General features: G+C 57.9%; 1 protein-coding gene across 2 annotated transcripts; it reads left to right on the forward strand.

Moving 5' to 3' along the window:
• The first annotated feature begins 229 nt into the window (after positions 1-229).
• On the forward strand, positions 230-12853 carry CAPN11 (calpain 11). Of its 2 annotated transcripts, none has more exons than XM_026845685.1 (22): positions 230-328; positions 2700-2982; positions 3559-3628; positions 5044-5162; positions 5297-5430; positions 5606-5774; positions 6356-6439; positions 6526-6611; positions 6805-6879; positions 7283-7443; positions 7523-7692; positions 7906-7917; positions 8189-8400; positions 8524-8563; positions 8830-8895; positions 9239-9296; positions 9394-9458; positions 10318-10386; positions 10515-10593; positions 11058-11174; positions 11250-11308; positions 11558-12853. In XM_026845685.1, the coding sequence occupies exons 2-22, from the start codon at positions 2737-2739 to the stop codon at positions 11582-11584; spliced, it is 2118 nt and encodes a 705-aa protein (XP_026701486.1). In that variant the 5' UTR covers positions 230-328; positions 2700-2736; the 3' UTR covers positions 11585-12853. The 2 variants fall into 2 exon arrangements, with proteins under 2 accessions (XP_026701486.1, XP_026701487.1); XM_026845686.1 differs by having other exon boundaries at positions 275-332.
• The last annotated feature ends 566 nt before the right edge of the window (positions 12854-13419 follow it).

Raw genomic sequence — 13419 nt, forward strand, 5'->3', positions numbered from 1 at the left:
TCACTCTTCTCCTTCCTGCCCCGGGTTCCGTGTGCACCAAGCCCTTTGCTCGGAGCAAAGGTGGAAGGAGCTGGTCCGGCCCGGCACTAGCCCCCAATCCCTGGGAGCTGGGAAGGGGTGACCGCAGCCAAGACCCCACCAGCAGCCCTGGTAGATCCCTTCCCGGGAGCTGAGCGGTCGCTGCGCCTTTAATTCCCCCTCCCTCCCGGCTTTGCTCGCACATCCTGCCCGCGAAACCCCACCTTCCGCAGGGCTGGGCCGAGCCGAGCCGGGTTGGGCTGGGCTGGGCTGGGCCGAAGCGGGCAGGGCGGTGGCGGCGGCAGCTTCCGTAAGTACATTTACCCCATCCCCATCCTCTCGCCCTTATCCGACCCCCAGCACGGGGTTAGCACGGGTTGGGGGGTGGGGTGCCCGCTGCCCAGCGGCTGCTTCCCCGGACTGTGAGCTCTCACGGCTTGTGGATGTTGCCTGTTGTGGAAAACTGCCCCGGGGGGTTGGTTTGTCTCTGCACGGCCTTTCGTCCCCCGTGGAGGACCTGCAGCGTCCTTCAGCACCAGCCTGGGGGAGTCATCAGCAACCAACACCATTGCTTAAGGCCCAACGTAGTTCCTGTCCCATCCTGGGGTCTGAAATGTTTTTGCTCACTCTGCGCTTGCGTGACCTCCGTCTGCCACTGAATACAATCTTCCCAAGTATTTTGAGCCAGAGAGCTAAGAATAACTCACACGGTGCCCATGTCTGGGCTGCACAGAGCTCCCCGTGTCTGCGGCCATGTCCAGTACTGGTAGGCAGGGTGGGAGGGGGTGCAGGGACCTGGGCAGGGGCTGTGGGCAGGGGGAGTTCTCCGGCCCTCGTCAGGCTGCGGTGTGAGGGCTGGGGAGGTGGGAGCTGGACGCTGTACAGGCAGCTGCATTTGGGATTTGGGATTCCTCCTCCCACAGCCCCCCTGCGCTCTGGGCAGTGGCTCGGACCAGAGGAGCCATCCTGCCAGCTCTGTAGACAGCGAGTGCCTCGCTGCTAGGAGAGGCTTGGCAGTGGAACAGGAGTCAGAGGGAGGAGGTGATGGAAAAGGGCTGAGGTCCATAGATTTGGGGCCATTGTAGAGGAGAGAAGGGCTGGCGCTGCCTTGGAGAAGAATAGTGTGTTTAGAGCATCCCAGGGCAGGCAGAGTGATGGGGAGGAGTATATTTTTCCTCTCAAAAAGCTTTTAGTTAGGGCACCTCCTTGGCTGCCAGGTTTCTGCCCTATGTATATGCCAAGAGTTTGCACCCTTTTCGCTCTTGCCTGCCCTCCCTTAGCTATCACAGCATTTTAGGAGGAGAGCTGCCTCTCTGGAGCCAGACTTCACCCTGCTCTCCTGGGATCCTAGCCCACTGCTCTGAGTGGGTTGCTGGCTCCTGGGTTATTTACCCAAGAACTGCTCTGCTGCCTCACGCAGAGTATTTGGAGTATTCAGCACCAGTCCTGCCAAGCAGGAGCTGAGACTGCTGGGGAGTGGGGCAGGGTAAGCTGCAAAGGCCGGTGGTGGCACCTGCCCTATGGCCCTGCTGCAGTGACCCTGCTTGCGTGGCGGGGTTGGACCAGTCGGCCCCCAGAGGCCCCTTCCAGCCTGGGCAGTGCGGTGGGCACAAGCGCCAGCTCCAGCCACGGGTGCCTGAGCAGGGCCGAGGGCAGCTGGGTGCAGGGAGGGGAGTTGGGGCTTGCCCCACCGCAGCAGGTGCAGTGGGGCAGGGCTGCGGGGCCAGGCATGCCCGGCAGCTGTGTCCCGACTGTTCGAAGCACCTGGTGGTGAGCTGCTGGTTAAACCCCCCCGGGAGGAAGGCCTGTGGCAAAGCTGTCACCAGGGAGAGGCACTGGTGCAGTGGGGGGACTCTGTGGAGTCTGCCCTGCTCCGATCAAGTAGTGCCGGGGTGCCCCGCTGCACCCCACATCGCTTCCCCGGTGCCTCCCTGCAGGCTGCTCCGCTGGCCGCCGGCGAGGCTTGAGTCACCCGCCTGTGTGTGTGCCGGGAGGGGCCCTCCCGCCTCTTCCTTCCCTCATCCTCCACCGGCCCCATAGATAGAGCTTTCTCTGCGCCTCGCTGGGCTCCTCCCTTCCCGGCCCTATTGACTCAGTGCTCAGGCAGCCACCCCGGCTTTCGAGGGAGAAGGAGAGGTGCCAGGGGCTGAGAGAAGCTGCGGGGTGGCCGCTGACACCCTCCCTGCTGCGACGGGCCGGGATGAGGGAAGGTCCCAGAAAGCTGTGCCAGGAAGATAGGCAGTCGAGGGCGGAAAGCGCCTGAAACTCCTCCGGGCTCGGCCTTTCTGCGCAGCAGGAAGGGGACAGGACCAGAGAGCCACGGTCTGGCTGCCAGTAGGCTGCCTCCTCCCAGCCAGCCCTCAAACCCGTTGTATTCCTTTGGTATCTCCTAAAGACAGCAGAGCTGTGAGGGCTGGGCTGGAGGCCATGGCTCTGAACAGGGCTGCTGCCAGGGATGGGATCAGGGGATGTCCTCCTGGCACGTGGGCCCACTCTGGGGATGCTCTGTGTGTGGGCTCTGCTCGCTGCCCCAGCTCAATGCTGACGGAGGAGGTCTCTGCTGTGGGGGCAATGGGGAATTGGGGATCCAGCCTCCAAGCCTGGCACTGTGGCTGACATCCCCAGGGGTGTGCGTGGGTACCAGATCCTGCCTCAGCCCAGCCATGCCCGTTTCATTGCAGAGAGTGGAGCTGAAGGTAGTGCTGCTGGTGCCCAGCTATGATGCCCTTTGGTGGCATGGCTGCCCGTCTGCAGAGGGACCGCCTGAAAGCTGAGGGGGTTGGCCAGCACAACAACGCCATCAAGTATCTCAACCAGGACTATGAGGCCCTCAAACAGCAGTGCATTGAGAGCGGCACCCTCTTTAGGGATCCCCAGTTCCCAGCTGGCCCCTCTGCCCTCGGATTCAAGGAGCTGGGGCCACACTCCAGCAAGACGCGGGGGGTGGAGTGGAAGCGTCCATCGGTAAGTAATGGGCTTGCTTCTCCTCAGGCTGGGCTGGCATCCCTATCCTGTAATGTCTGCATTGACCAAGCTGCAGCCTGGCCCTGGCCTTCTCTGGTGCTCAAAGTCCCTTAAATGATACATCGCCTCCTTTCCCAGAGGCCCAGAGCAATGCTCTATGAGTGTCTGCTCAGAAAAGCATCATGTCTAGCAGGCCCTGCTTCCTCTGGGCAGCAGACTCTGGGCTTTAAAATGGGTGGGCTATGTCATTGTTTCTAGGTGTTGTGGCATGGATGTGTCACCCTCAGTGACTGGGGCTTTTGAGGGTGTGTATCCCCTGGTGCCACGAGTGCAAGGGGAATGCCATTAGTCTGTCTAGCCGTGTCCTCCCATGGCTACAGCAGAAGATCTTGCCTTACCTTACAGTGATGGCCTTGGAGTTGTAGTCAAGCAGATTTCCCTGGCAGAGGGTAGGTGGGGTACATCTCTCAGGGTCCATATACCCTTCCTCCTGAGTCTGAGCTCCAGTGAGTGCCAGCCCCCCAGAAGCCCAGGCCCTGACGAGATCCAGCATCTGACTCTCTCCTCCTCCTGCAGGAATTAGTGGATGACCCTCAGTTCATCGTTGGTGGTGCAACCCGGACGGACATCTGCCAGGGGGCTCTGGGTGAGTGCTGGAGCTCTGTTCTCCGACCTTGGTCTGGAGAGCAGTGGCTGGGGAGGGTTGGTGTGGCTGGAGGTGTTTGTGTAAGACTGACGGTGGACCAGTTTTACAGCACCTTTCCCCAGGCCTGCGCATCACGTTTTCATGCCAGCCTCTGCACAACCATTTCTGTACCAAAGGCTCCTTTCCCATTCAGTGTGGTGGAAACTGGAAGGCGGGGAACACCCTGTGCCTCCTGGTGGCCCTAGGTTAAGGCTTCACAAAAATGGGTTGATGTGTGCACAGCTTGACGGTGCTAAGGTCAGGAGAGATGTGAAGTGGATCCATGCCTGACACATGCTGACAACACCTCCAGGAGCTGCTCCACAGAGCTCACTGCTTTGGTAAATGTGAGGGATGGCAGCTGAATGACAGTAACAGAGGTGAGGGTGTGCTGGTCATGACAAAGTGCTTTTGAAGCAGTGGTGTGGTGTGGGAGAAGGGAATTGAGAGAACTGTGGAGTACGAGTGGTGATTTGTCATTTCTCCAGGCGTGTCTCCCAAGGCAAAGGCACTGAGACAAGGAGAGCGGTGTTAATGGGTTGGGTGTGCTGGCAACTGAGATTCTGTAGTCATCAGAACCAGATCTGGATACAACCAAGAGTGTCATCCTGATCTGGATCAAGCTGGGCACTTGATTGGGAATATCGTGTACCTTAGCACACATAGCATGCTGGTTTCAGAGCTGACCACATTTAATACATCCAGTAATTAGAACAAACTTGAGGAGGTAACTGGAGTACATAACAGCCTGGAGCACTGCAGTGGCGTTCAGTTGGTCATTAAAAGGTCTGAAATGCTATTTCATCAAACCACAGCCTGGTACAGCTTATCCAGGCTCAAGGCTAAGGTGTAACAGACTTCAAAGGCAAAAGAGAAAGGGGAACCAAGGCAAAGAATTTGAAGCACAGTGCTGGCCTGGAGCAGCACTTGTGGTTAAGTGCGGTGATGTTGCTCATAATTTGAGAAGCTGGGGAAGCAGCATTAAACCTCTCACTTGATAAATGTTTTTTTAAACCCAGAACTCCCTGTCTGAGATGTGGAGGGCAGTCATGAATGAGTCCCCAAAGGGTCTAGATAAACGGCTGCAGAAGGGGGGTGTTGGTGCTGACTGTATGTGGACACAGGCTTCAGGGCAGGCAGGATCATTCCCTGTTGCCTTGAGCTAATACTTCTCCCCGAGGCAGGCTGAATGAGCCCATCTCCCTGAGCTCCATTTGTCTGCTGGACGCTCTCTGGTTTCTCCACGCACTTTCCGAGCTGGGGAGCCCCAAGTGTTTTCAAGGAGAGCACACCGCAGGCTTCTACACATCCACCGCCGATCCCCCCCCAGCCAGGGACATGGTGGATGCTCACACCAGCTTCCTCTCCTTGCCCAGGCGACTGCTGGCTGCTGGCTGCCATTGGCTCCCTCACACTCAATGAGGAGCTCCTGCACCGCGTGGTGCCTCATGGGCAGAGCTTCCAGGAGGACTATGCCGGCATCTTCCACTTCCAGGTGGGCTGGGAGCTCCTGGCCCCCATGGCTGGAGGGCTGGAGGCAAGAGGGAGGGCAGTGGATTGAGGGCATCCCTCTGGGCTAGGGATGAGCAAGTCATGTGATGCTCACCCCACTCTCTCCTGATGCCCCAGATCTGGCAGTTCGGTGAGTGGGTGGATGTGGTGGTGGACGACCAGCTGCCGACCAAGGACGGGGAGCTCCTGTTTGTCCACTCAGCGGAGTGCACCGAGTTCTGGAGTGCTCTGCTGGAGAAAGCCTATGCCAAGTGGGTACCTCCGTGGCAGACACATGGGTGGGTGAGGGACAGGGCACCTCACTGTGTGGGGTGGAGGGGAGAAGGTGTCTTCTATCCCTGGCCCTGCTTGTCCTGGGTGCCTGGGGAGAAGCAGTGTGCTATGTCCTTGTCACCTCACACACCCCTCTTGCCGGCTGATGCTCAGGCTGAATGGCTGCTATGAGGCGCTCTCAGGGGGCAGCACCACCGAGGGCTTTGAGGACTTCACCGGCGGTGTGGCAGAGATGTATGACCTCAAGCGGCCACCGCGCAACATGGGTCACATCATCCGCAAGGCTCTGGAGAGAGGGTCCCTGCTGGGCTGCTCCATCGACGTAAGTGGTACGCTGGGATGAGCCAGGGCCTCTGCCCCAGCAATGACCAAAAGCGAGGCCTTGCCACTCAAGATTGTGTCAGCAGACCCCTCCCTGGGACACTGGGTGGGAGGTTACTTCTTTCCCCTCTTAGCAGAGCACCCCTTCCAGAGCCAGCGTGGCAGCCCCCAGGTGCAGCACCTGGGGCTGCAGCCCAGCTGCTGTGAACGGGCTCCTTTGGATGGAGCAGGAATGTCCAACACAAGTGTGGACTGTTGAACAAGGGCCTGCCTATACCTCTGGCTATGTCTTACATCAGCATCTGAGAATTATCTGGACTAGGGTTTTCCGTTCCCTCCCATGAAATCCTTTTCTTGCTTTCTGAACTTTGGATGGTTTCCTAATGGTTCTTCAGGGTCTTCTGGCTGGGAAACTGTCTTTATATTGTCCTCAGTCAGCAGCCTTTGAGCAGAGTTCTGGTACCTGCTGCTTCTCTTGGCTGGAGCAGTACAAAGCAAGGGGAAGTCTCCATATGGTGGAGGGTAGGGGTAGGGATATGTGAATTTAATCATATCCACTTGAGCTTTGCACATTCTTCTCAGATCACAAGTGCCTTTGATATGGAAGCAGTGACCTTCAAGAAGCTGGTGAAGGGCCACGCCTATTCTGTCACAGCCTTCAGAGATGTAAGTTGGCTATGTGAGACTTTAATAGCAATAAAACAGACTGGCCAGTGGCATGGGCTCAACCTCCTGTGTGTGGTGGCTGGCAGGTGAACTACCGGGGTCAGCAGGAACAGCTCATCCGCATCAGGAACCCCTGGGGTCAGGTGGAGTGGACTGGAGCCTGGAGTGATGGGTGAGTTGGACACATGGGACTTTGTCCCACTGTTGTCAGGCCAGCGGGCACTGCACACACAGCAGTCAAGTGCACAGCACCGCCAAGGGGAAGTTCGCAGCACACAGTGCCCTTTGCATCAGCAAGGGGGGCAGTTGAGGGCCAGCTCTGAAGTGCTCTCGATTCACCTTATATATCTCTCCTGCTATTCCAGCTCCTCCGAGTGGGACAACATTGACCCTGGTGACAGGGAAGAGCTGCAGCTGAAGATGGAGGATGGGGAGTTCTGGTGAGTGCCAGAGCAAAGTGCTGCTCTTTTTCAGCAGCCAGCCTGGGAAGGAGCACAGGAGCTGGGGAGAGATCCCACAGTCCTACTTCACCTGAAACACATGACTTCCCTTTATGAGCTAGCTTTCCAGCTTGCTAGCATTTTCTCATCTGATCTAGTTAATAATTTTCCTCCTTTCAAGGAAATTCAGGCCAACTAAATGCAAAATAAACATCTAGGAAGGCTAAACATCCCTTCTTCCCCAAACACATCAGTGGGCTTTAAATGAGCTATAACTGCTCAGGGTAAAAGATCTTGCTGTCACTTAATTCTCCCAAAATGTTGGCTGGGTCCGGAGCTGCTTGTGCTCTTCTCCCTCCTACCAAGCAATGCCCTGGCCTCAGCCCCTGCCTGCCTCCCGCAGGATGTCTTTCCGGGACTTCATGAGGGAGTTCTCCAGGCTGGAGATCTGCAACCTGACCCCTGATGCCCTCACCAAGGACGAGCTCAGCAGGTGGCACACGCAGGTGTTCGAGGGCACGTGGCGCCGGGGGAGCACTGCTGGGGGCTGCAGGAATCACCCAGGTACCTCTCCCCTTCATGTCTCTGCTCTTGGCAGCGCGATGAAGCCAGGAGTCTCATCCATGCATCTTCTTCCTACCAGCCACATTCTGGATCAACCCCCAGTTTAAGATCAAGCTGCTGGAAGAGGATGACGACCCTGGGGACGATGAGGTGGCCTGCAGCTTTCTGGTGGCTCTGATGCAGAAGCACCGGCGGCGGGAGCGGCGGGTGGGGGGTGACATGCACACCATCGGTTTCGCTGTCTATGAGGTAACTCCTGCCCACCCTGATGCTGCTTCCTTGGGACAGGGTCAGCCTGCCAGTTCCACATTGATCTGGTACCTCAGTCCTTAAGGAAACCTTTCCCACCTGCTTTGGCCAGCCTGTGGGTTAATGTCCCCTGTCCTGTGCTCCCTGCACCTGGAAGGGATGGGGGCAAGTACTGGGATTCTGATTTTTTTCCATTTTCTCTCCTCCCTGCAGGTTCCTGAGGAGGTATGTTCTGAGCCGCTGGAGCCCTACCCCCTCTTGGAGAGAGCGCAAGAGTGGGCAGGAATGGGTTAATGCTTGTATTTGCAGCCATGGGTGGGATCTCCCACCACCCTGGCAGTGGCTGGGGTGCTGCTGGGTGCTGGGCACCTCCATGTGGGAGGGATGGATCCTGCTGGGGTGGGCAGGGCAGGGATGACTGGCTTCGGTCCTGCCGCTCCCTGTGGATCCTCCGCCGTTGTGGGGCTGCGGTCCACAAGCGCATCTGTTCCCCCAGGCCCAGGGCAGCCAGAACGTGCACTTGAAGAAGGACTTCTTCCTGCGAAACCAGTCGCGGGCACGGTCTGAGACCTTCATCAACCTGCGGGAGGTGAGCAACCAGATCCGGCTGCCCCCTGGCGAGTACATCGTTGTGCCCTCCACTTTCGAGCCACACAAGGAGGCCGACTTCGTCCTGCGGGTCTTCACCGAGAAGCAGTCAGACACGGAGTGAGTCCCTGCCTGGCCAGGGTACACCCTGCATCTGTGAGCGGTGGGACATTTCCCTGCTGCAGGCAGCTGGCTGGCTGGGGACCCCACTCATCACTTTGTTTTCCTTCTTTCTGCCCCCAGAGAGCTGGACGAGGAGATCTCGGCAGATCTGGCAGATGAGGTAGGAGCTGCTGTGTTGGTTCGGTTGGTGCTGAGGCCTTGGGGCTTGGGAGGGGGAGCTACAGGCAGGAGGTGGCTGCCTGGGTTTGAGATGTCACTGTGGCTGGAGGGGACTGGCAGAGTCGGGGTGATAGAGATGTGGGAAGTAACAAAGATGAGAAGAACAAAGAATAACTTCCCTTCCAGTTTGGGTTTGCTGAGTCTGGGAGGCAGGGCAGAGCCTGGGTTTGACCACTAACCTCTTCTTTCTGATCTGTGTCACGCCAGGAGGAAATAACTGAGGATGACATAGAGGATGGCTTCAAGAACATGTTCCAGCAGCTGGCAGGGGAGGTGGGTATGGCTGCGCTGAGTTCTGAGGGCCCCCAACCTGGGGAGGGGACAGAACCCCTGGCCATGAGAGCTCCAGCCCACCCCACACTCACTCAGGCCCATCCTGCAAACGTGTCCGTCTCTGCTGCAGCTCAGCTCAGCTGCTCCCAGGGGTGGTGTGACGGGAGCAGATTTTGGGAAGGGGCATCCAGCTGTGATCCAAACTCTTCTGGGCATGCAGGAAATGCAACAGCACCCTGATGTCTTGTGACTAAGTCAGAGATGTTTAGGCAAGAGGGGGGAAATGGCCACAAGAGGGGTGAAGAGCAGGCAAAGGATGCTGCTAATTCTGCTTCTGCTGCAGGACATGGAAATCAGCGTCTTTGAGCTCCGGACTATTCTGAACAGAGTCATTGCTAGACGTAAGCGCTGCCCTCCCCAGCCCCTTTTCCTGCAGCCCAGGCCTGCTCAGCAGGTCGGCTTTTGATGCATGTGCTCAACCTCCTCCTTCCTCCTCAGACAAAGATCTGAAGACAGATGGATTCAGCCTGGACTCCTGCCGCAACATGGTCAACCTGATGGATGTATCCTCTTGGTGCTGCGGGCAGGGTCCACAGCTTCCCTGTTGCTCAGCCTGCCGGCAGCAAAACTCCACAGGAGCTGGGGCTCAGCTCCACAGCCATGCCGAGACTGTTCAACCAAGGGAAGGAAGGATGGAAGGGAGGGGGTCCTTGTGGCTTCAGGGCCACTTGCCCTACACCCCTGGGCTTTAGCAGCAGGTTTTTTTGGAAAGGGCTGTCAGTTCACCTGCTTGCTTTGGGGCCTGGTTCTGCTGCCAGAAGCCCAACCCAGCCTCACTCACACTTTCAACCCTTCTGGGAGGAAGCTCCCTGTGCTTCCCTTCCCCACAGGCTGCCCAGGCTGACATGCCGTGATGCCACCCAGCCTTCGAGGCACTCCTCAAAGGGAATGGGGGCTGCTGTGCTTCTTTCCCCCCAAACCATCCTGTCCAGTGGTTGAGGATGAGAGGTGTAAAGCAACAGGAGCTATGGCCTGTGTCCCTGCTTGCACAATGACATGCGGCTGAGGGATCAGATGAGGGTAGAAGAGCACCTCTGAGCCCTTCACCAGCCTGGCCCTGCAGTATCCCCTTTTGCTGCAGGCCAGCCCAGTTTTGCTCCAGGGACAACAGAGCAATGTGTTTCCTACAGCAGCAGCACAGCTGCTCCGGCAGAGTGGCATGGCAGCTAGTTTAAATGTTTCACTTTTCCTGCAGGCTCTGATCTTGCTGATGCTGTAGGACAGAGAGGAAAAGTTGGGGGGTAAATTAGGCAGGGCAAGCGTGGCCAGGCTGTTGACTCCTCAGGTGGCTGGGATCTGATGGTTTTGCCTTTATGCCACCCACTGCTCTGGCTGCTTTCTCCTTGACCCTCTTCTTTCAAGAAAGACGGCAGTGCCCGCCTTGGGCTGGTGGAGTTCCAGATCCTGTGGAACAAGATCCGGAGCTGGCTGGTGAGGAGCAGGGGACATGGCTCACAGCACAGGGGTAGCACCCCTCCTGGGGCAGCAGGGTGAGGGAACAGCCAGGCTGGAGGCCACATGAGAGCCTGTCCTTCCCATCTTCTGTGATGTTTTTGCAGATGATCTTCCGCCAGCATGACCTGGATAAGTCGGGCACCATGAGCTCCTATGAGATGCGCATGGCTCTGGAGTCAGCCGGTAGGTCTGGAGAAGGATGAGGCTGGGCTGGGAGCTGGGGAAGGGGCTCCTGCTTGTCAGAGCCCCGTCCTAGGTAGCTCGAGAAGAGTGAAACCAGCCTGTATTGTGTGCTTGGAACCAACCTGTTGTGGTAGTGAGTTGTAGCCCGTGTCTGCACCAGGCTCTTTCCACCCCAGCTGGGCCAAGTGCTGGAGCCTCAGAGTTAGGGACACACACAGGGTGGTCCCAGTCTCTGTCTTCCTCTGACCTGCAGGGTCTCATCTTGGCAAAGCAGAGGCCTTGGGTGGATCAGTCAGCTAACTAGTCATATGGCTTTAGGGAGAGTGTCCCCTCTTCCTGCTGAGGCTGGACACAGTGCCCTTCCTTGGGTGGGTTGGTGGCCCCTTCAGGTGGGGGCATGGACTTTCATTGTTACACCCTCCTCTCCTGCCTACTTGGGGTACTGACTGCTCTCTGCATTGCAGGTTTCAAGCTGAACAACAAGCTGCATCAGGTGGTGGTGGCTCGCTATGCAGACACTGACATGGGTGTGGACTTTGACAACTTTGTCTGCTGCCTCGTGAAGCTGGAGGCCATGTTCAGTGAGTGGTGGCCCCGGGGCAGGGTGGGCAGGCACAGAGGAATGTGTTTCTCATCTTGCTCTTGTGCCCCTGCAGGATTCTTCCGCAGCATGGACCCCGATGGCACTGGCACCGCTGTCATGAACCTTACTGAGGTGAGAGCTCAGCTCAGTGGGAGGTGGGGTGGGAGACAAGGGGACAAGGCGTTAGGGTGAACAAGGCCCTTAGAGTGGGTGGTAGAAAGCACTCCAGGCCCTTTGGTAGGGAAAGAACCCATAAGATCAAGATGAGAAAACAGGATTGCTGCAAGCTCCGCGTTTCTTGGAGGGCTGTCAAAGTTGACACGTGAGGGCATATCAGAAGTGCACCAGCCCCTTCTCATCCCTTCTCCCTCTCATTCCCAGTGGCTGCTGCTGACGATGTGCGGCTAGGAGCCACGACAAATCCGCGCTGTGGCTGGGACACCCTGACGGGCCAGGCCCCCTCCAAGTGCCTCCCCTTGGATCTGTGGACACAGGATACTCTTTCCCCCTCGCTCCATCCCATGCTGAGCCACCAGCCCTGCCTCCCAGCAAGCCTCACGCCACTCTCGCTGGTGGACCAGGGTCAAGGCAGGCAGGGGATGCCCTTCTTCTCTTCTAGGCTGTGCTTCTTTCTGCTCCTTCCTCTCTCCCCACCCCAGAACAGGAGGAGGGCAAGCAGTTTGGGGTACCCATGCATCCCTGCACTGAGCTTGGTGGGAGTGAAGGAGCAGGCTGGGGGCTGGCTGCAGAGCAGGGAGAGGCAGGAGCTGCAGGGGAAAGAGGGGGGGTACTCCAGTGCTATCCCATCCCCACTGGCATGCATTGACTGTCTCTGCACATGCCTGAGAGCATCAGCAGGTACTGCCTTCCTCAGGCAGAGGCAGCAGGTTCGCAGCGAGCCAGAGTGGCCTTCTGGGAGGAAGAGCCATACTCTTCTTGAAGCCCTTGCACTGCGCTCATCACCAAGCATGACCAAAGCGTGGAGCCCACTGGCTCTTTCTGCGTGGCCTTCAACACATCCCTCCCACCTTCATGCCCCTGCCTTTGCCCCACCACTGGGTCAAGTTCTGCAACTTAAGCACTGAATGTCTGGGGGCTCCCCCGCCACATGAACATGTGCCACCCTGTAGTGCAGCGAAAGCTTCTCTATTCTGCGTGAGCATAGCAATGCCACCACCACAGCTTGACCTCCCTCCCATCCCTGGGAGCTCCTGGGGCATCCACTGCCCCTGCTTATGACCCACAGCAGGGCTGGGGGGTTGCCAGCACCCGAGAGCTGCTGCCTTCCCCCAGAGAGGAGGGGGTGGTGGTTTGGGGGGCTGTTCTGCATACAGATTTTTTTCCCCTCCCTTTCCCTCACCCTCTCACACTAGAACACTCTCTTCTTCCTGTGGGCTCCTTTGCCCAGTGCAGATGGACTTCAGTGCCAACATATTTGCACTTCTCTGCACTCCTCCACTCCCCTTCTTCTGGGGTAACAGGGTGGCTCCAGCTTGGCAGTGGGTGACAGCCCATCCTTTGCGCTGCAGATGCAGACAGGCAGGCAGTTAGCTTCCCCCAGACACCTGTTGTCGCTGGAGGATGTGCCTGCAGCAAGAACCACTGCTGCCCGCCCGGCAGCTCCGCTTCCTCACCCCGCTCACTGCGCACTCCGGGAATAAACTGAGATCTGTTGGACATGTGGCCCAGGCAGTGACTTGAGCGTCGCATCCTCCCTCCACTTGCCATGGTCTGGGCTGGGGAGATGAGATGCGGAGCCAAGCCCAAGGCATGCTGCTTGCCCAGTCTGGGGTAGAGGAGCACCACCAGGTACAGGTCTTGCTGTGGGGATGGAGGGGTCCATATCCCCTAGGATTTTATAAAACTCACCTCTTCTTGCAGGGAGGTTCTAACGCCAACACAAAGGGGCAGCACCATGTGCTAAGTGTAAGGAAGCACTGCTCTTTAAGTGAGAGCAAGCAGCATGCTGTTAGCGGGGCTGTTCAGTTATCCCAGGGATTTTTCAAGCCAGTGCTTGGTCCCTGGTGGAGGTGGGAGGAGTGTGTTAGTGCTGGGCTGGGATGGTGACCAGGGCACCTTTACCCCAGCCTGTGCCCCAGGAAAGTGGGTGCAGCCACGGTGTCCCAAAGGCCTCCCCAGGGCACCACTGAGTGCCTCTGCCATGCAAGTGGCTGAAGCAGTTTAAACTTGGCATGCCCCCACCTTGCCAGCGACTGAAGGAGGGTGGATTAACATTGGTCATG

The sequence above is a fragment of the Athene cunicularia genome (genome assembly GCF_003259725.1).
Source record: "Athene cunicularia isolate RWA chromosome 3 unlocalized genomic scaffold, athCun1 chr3_part1, whole genome shotgun sequence".
Classification (NCBI taxonomy): Eukaryota; Metazoa; Chordata; class Aves; order Strigiformes; family Strigidae; genus Athene; species Athene cunicularia.

Excerpts from the sequence above, each read along its gene's own strand:
- CAPN11 (XM_026845685.1), top strand. The coding sequence starts at position 2,737 with ATGATGCCCTTTGGTGGCATGGCTGCCCGTCTGCAGAGGGACCGCCTG. Across the intron at positions 5,431-5,605 it reads CTGGAGAAAGCCTATGCCAA|GCTGAATGGCTGCTATGAGG; the intron begins GTGGGTACCTCC and ends GCTGATGCTCAG. Across the intron at positions 8,564-8,829 it reads CGGCAGATCTGGCAGATGAG|GAGGAAATAACTGAGGATGA; the intron begins GTAGGAGCTGCT and ends GTGTCACGCCAG.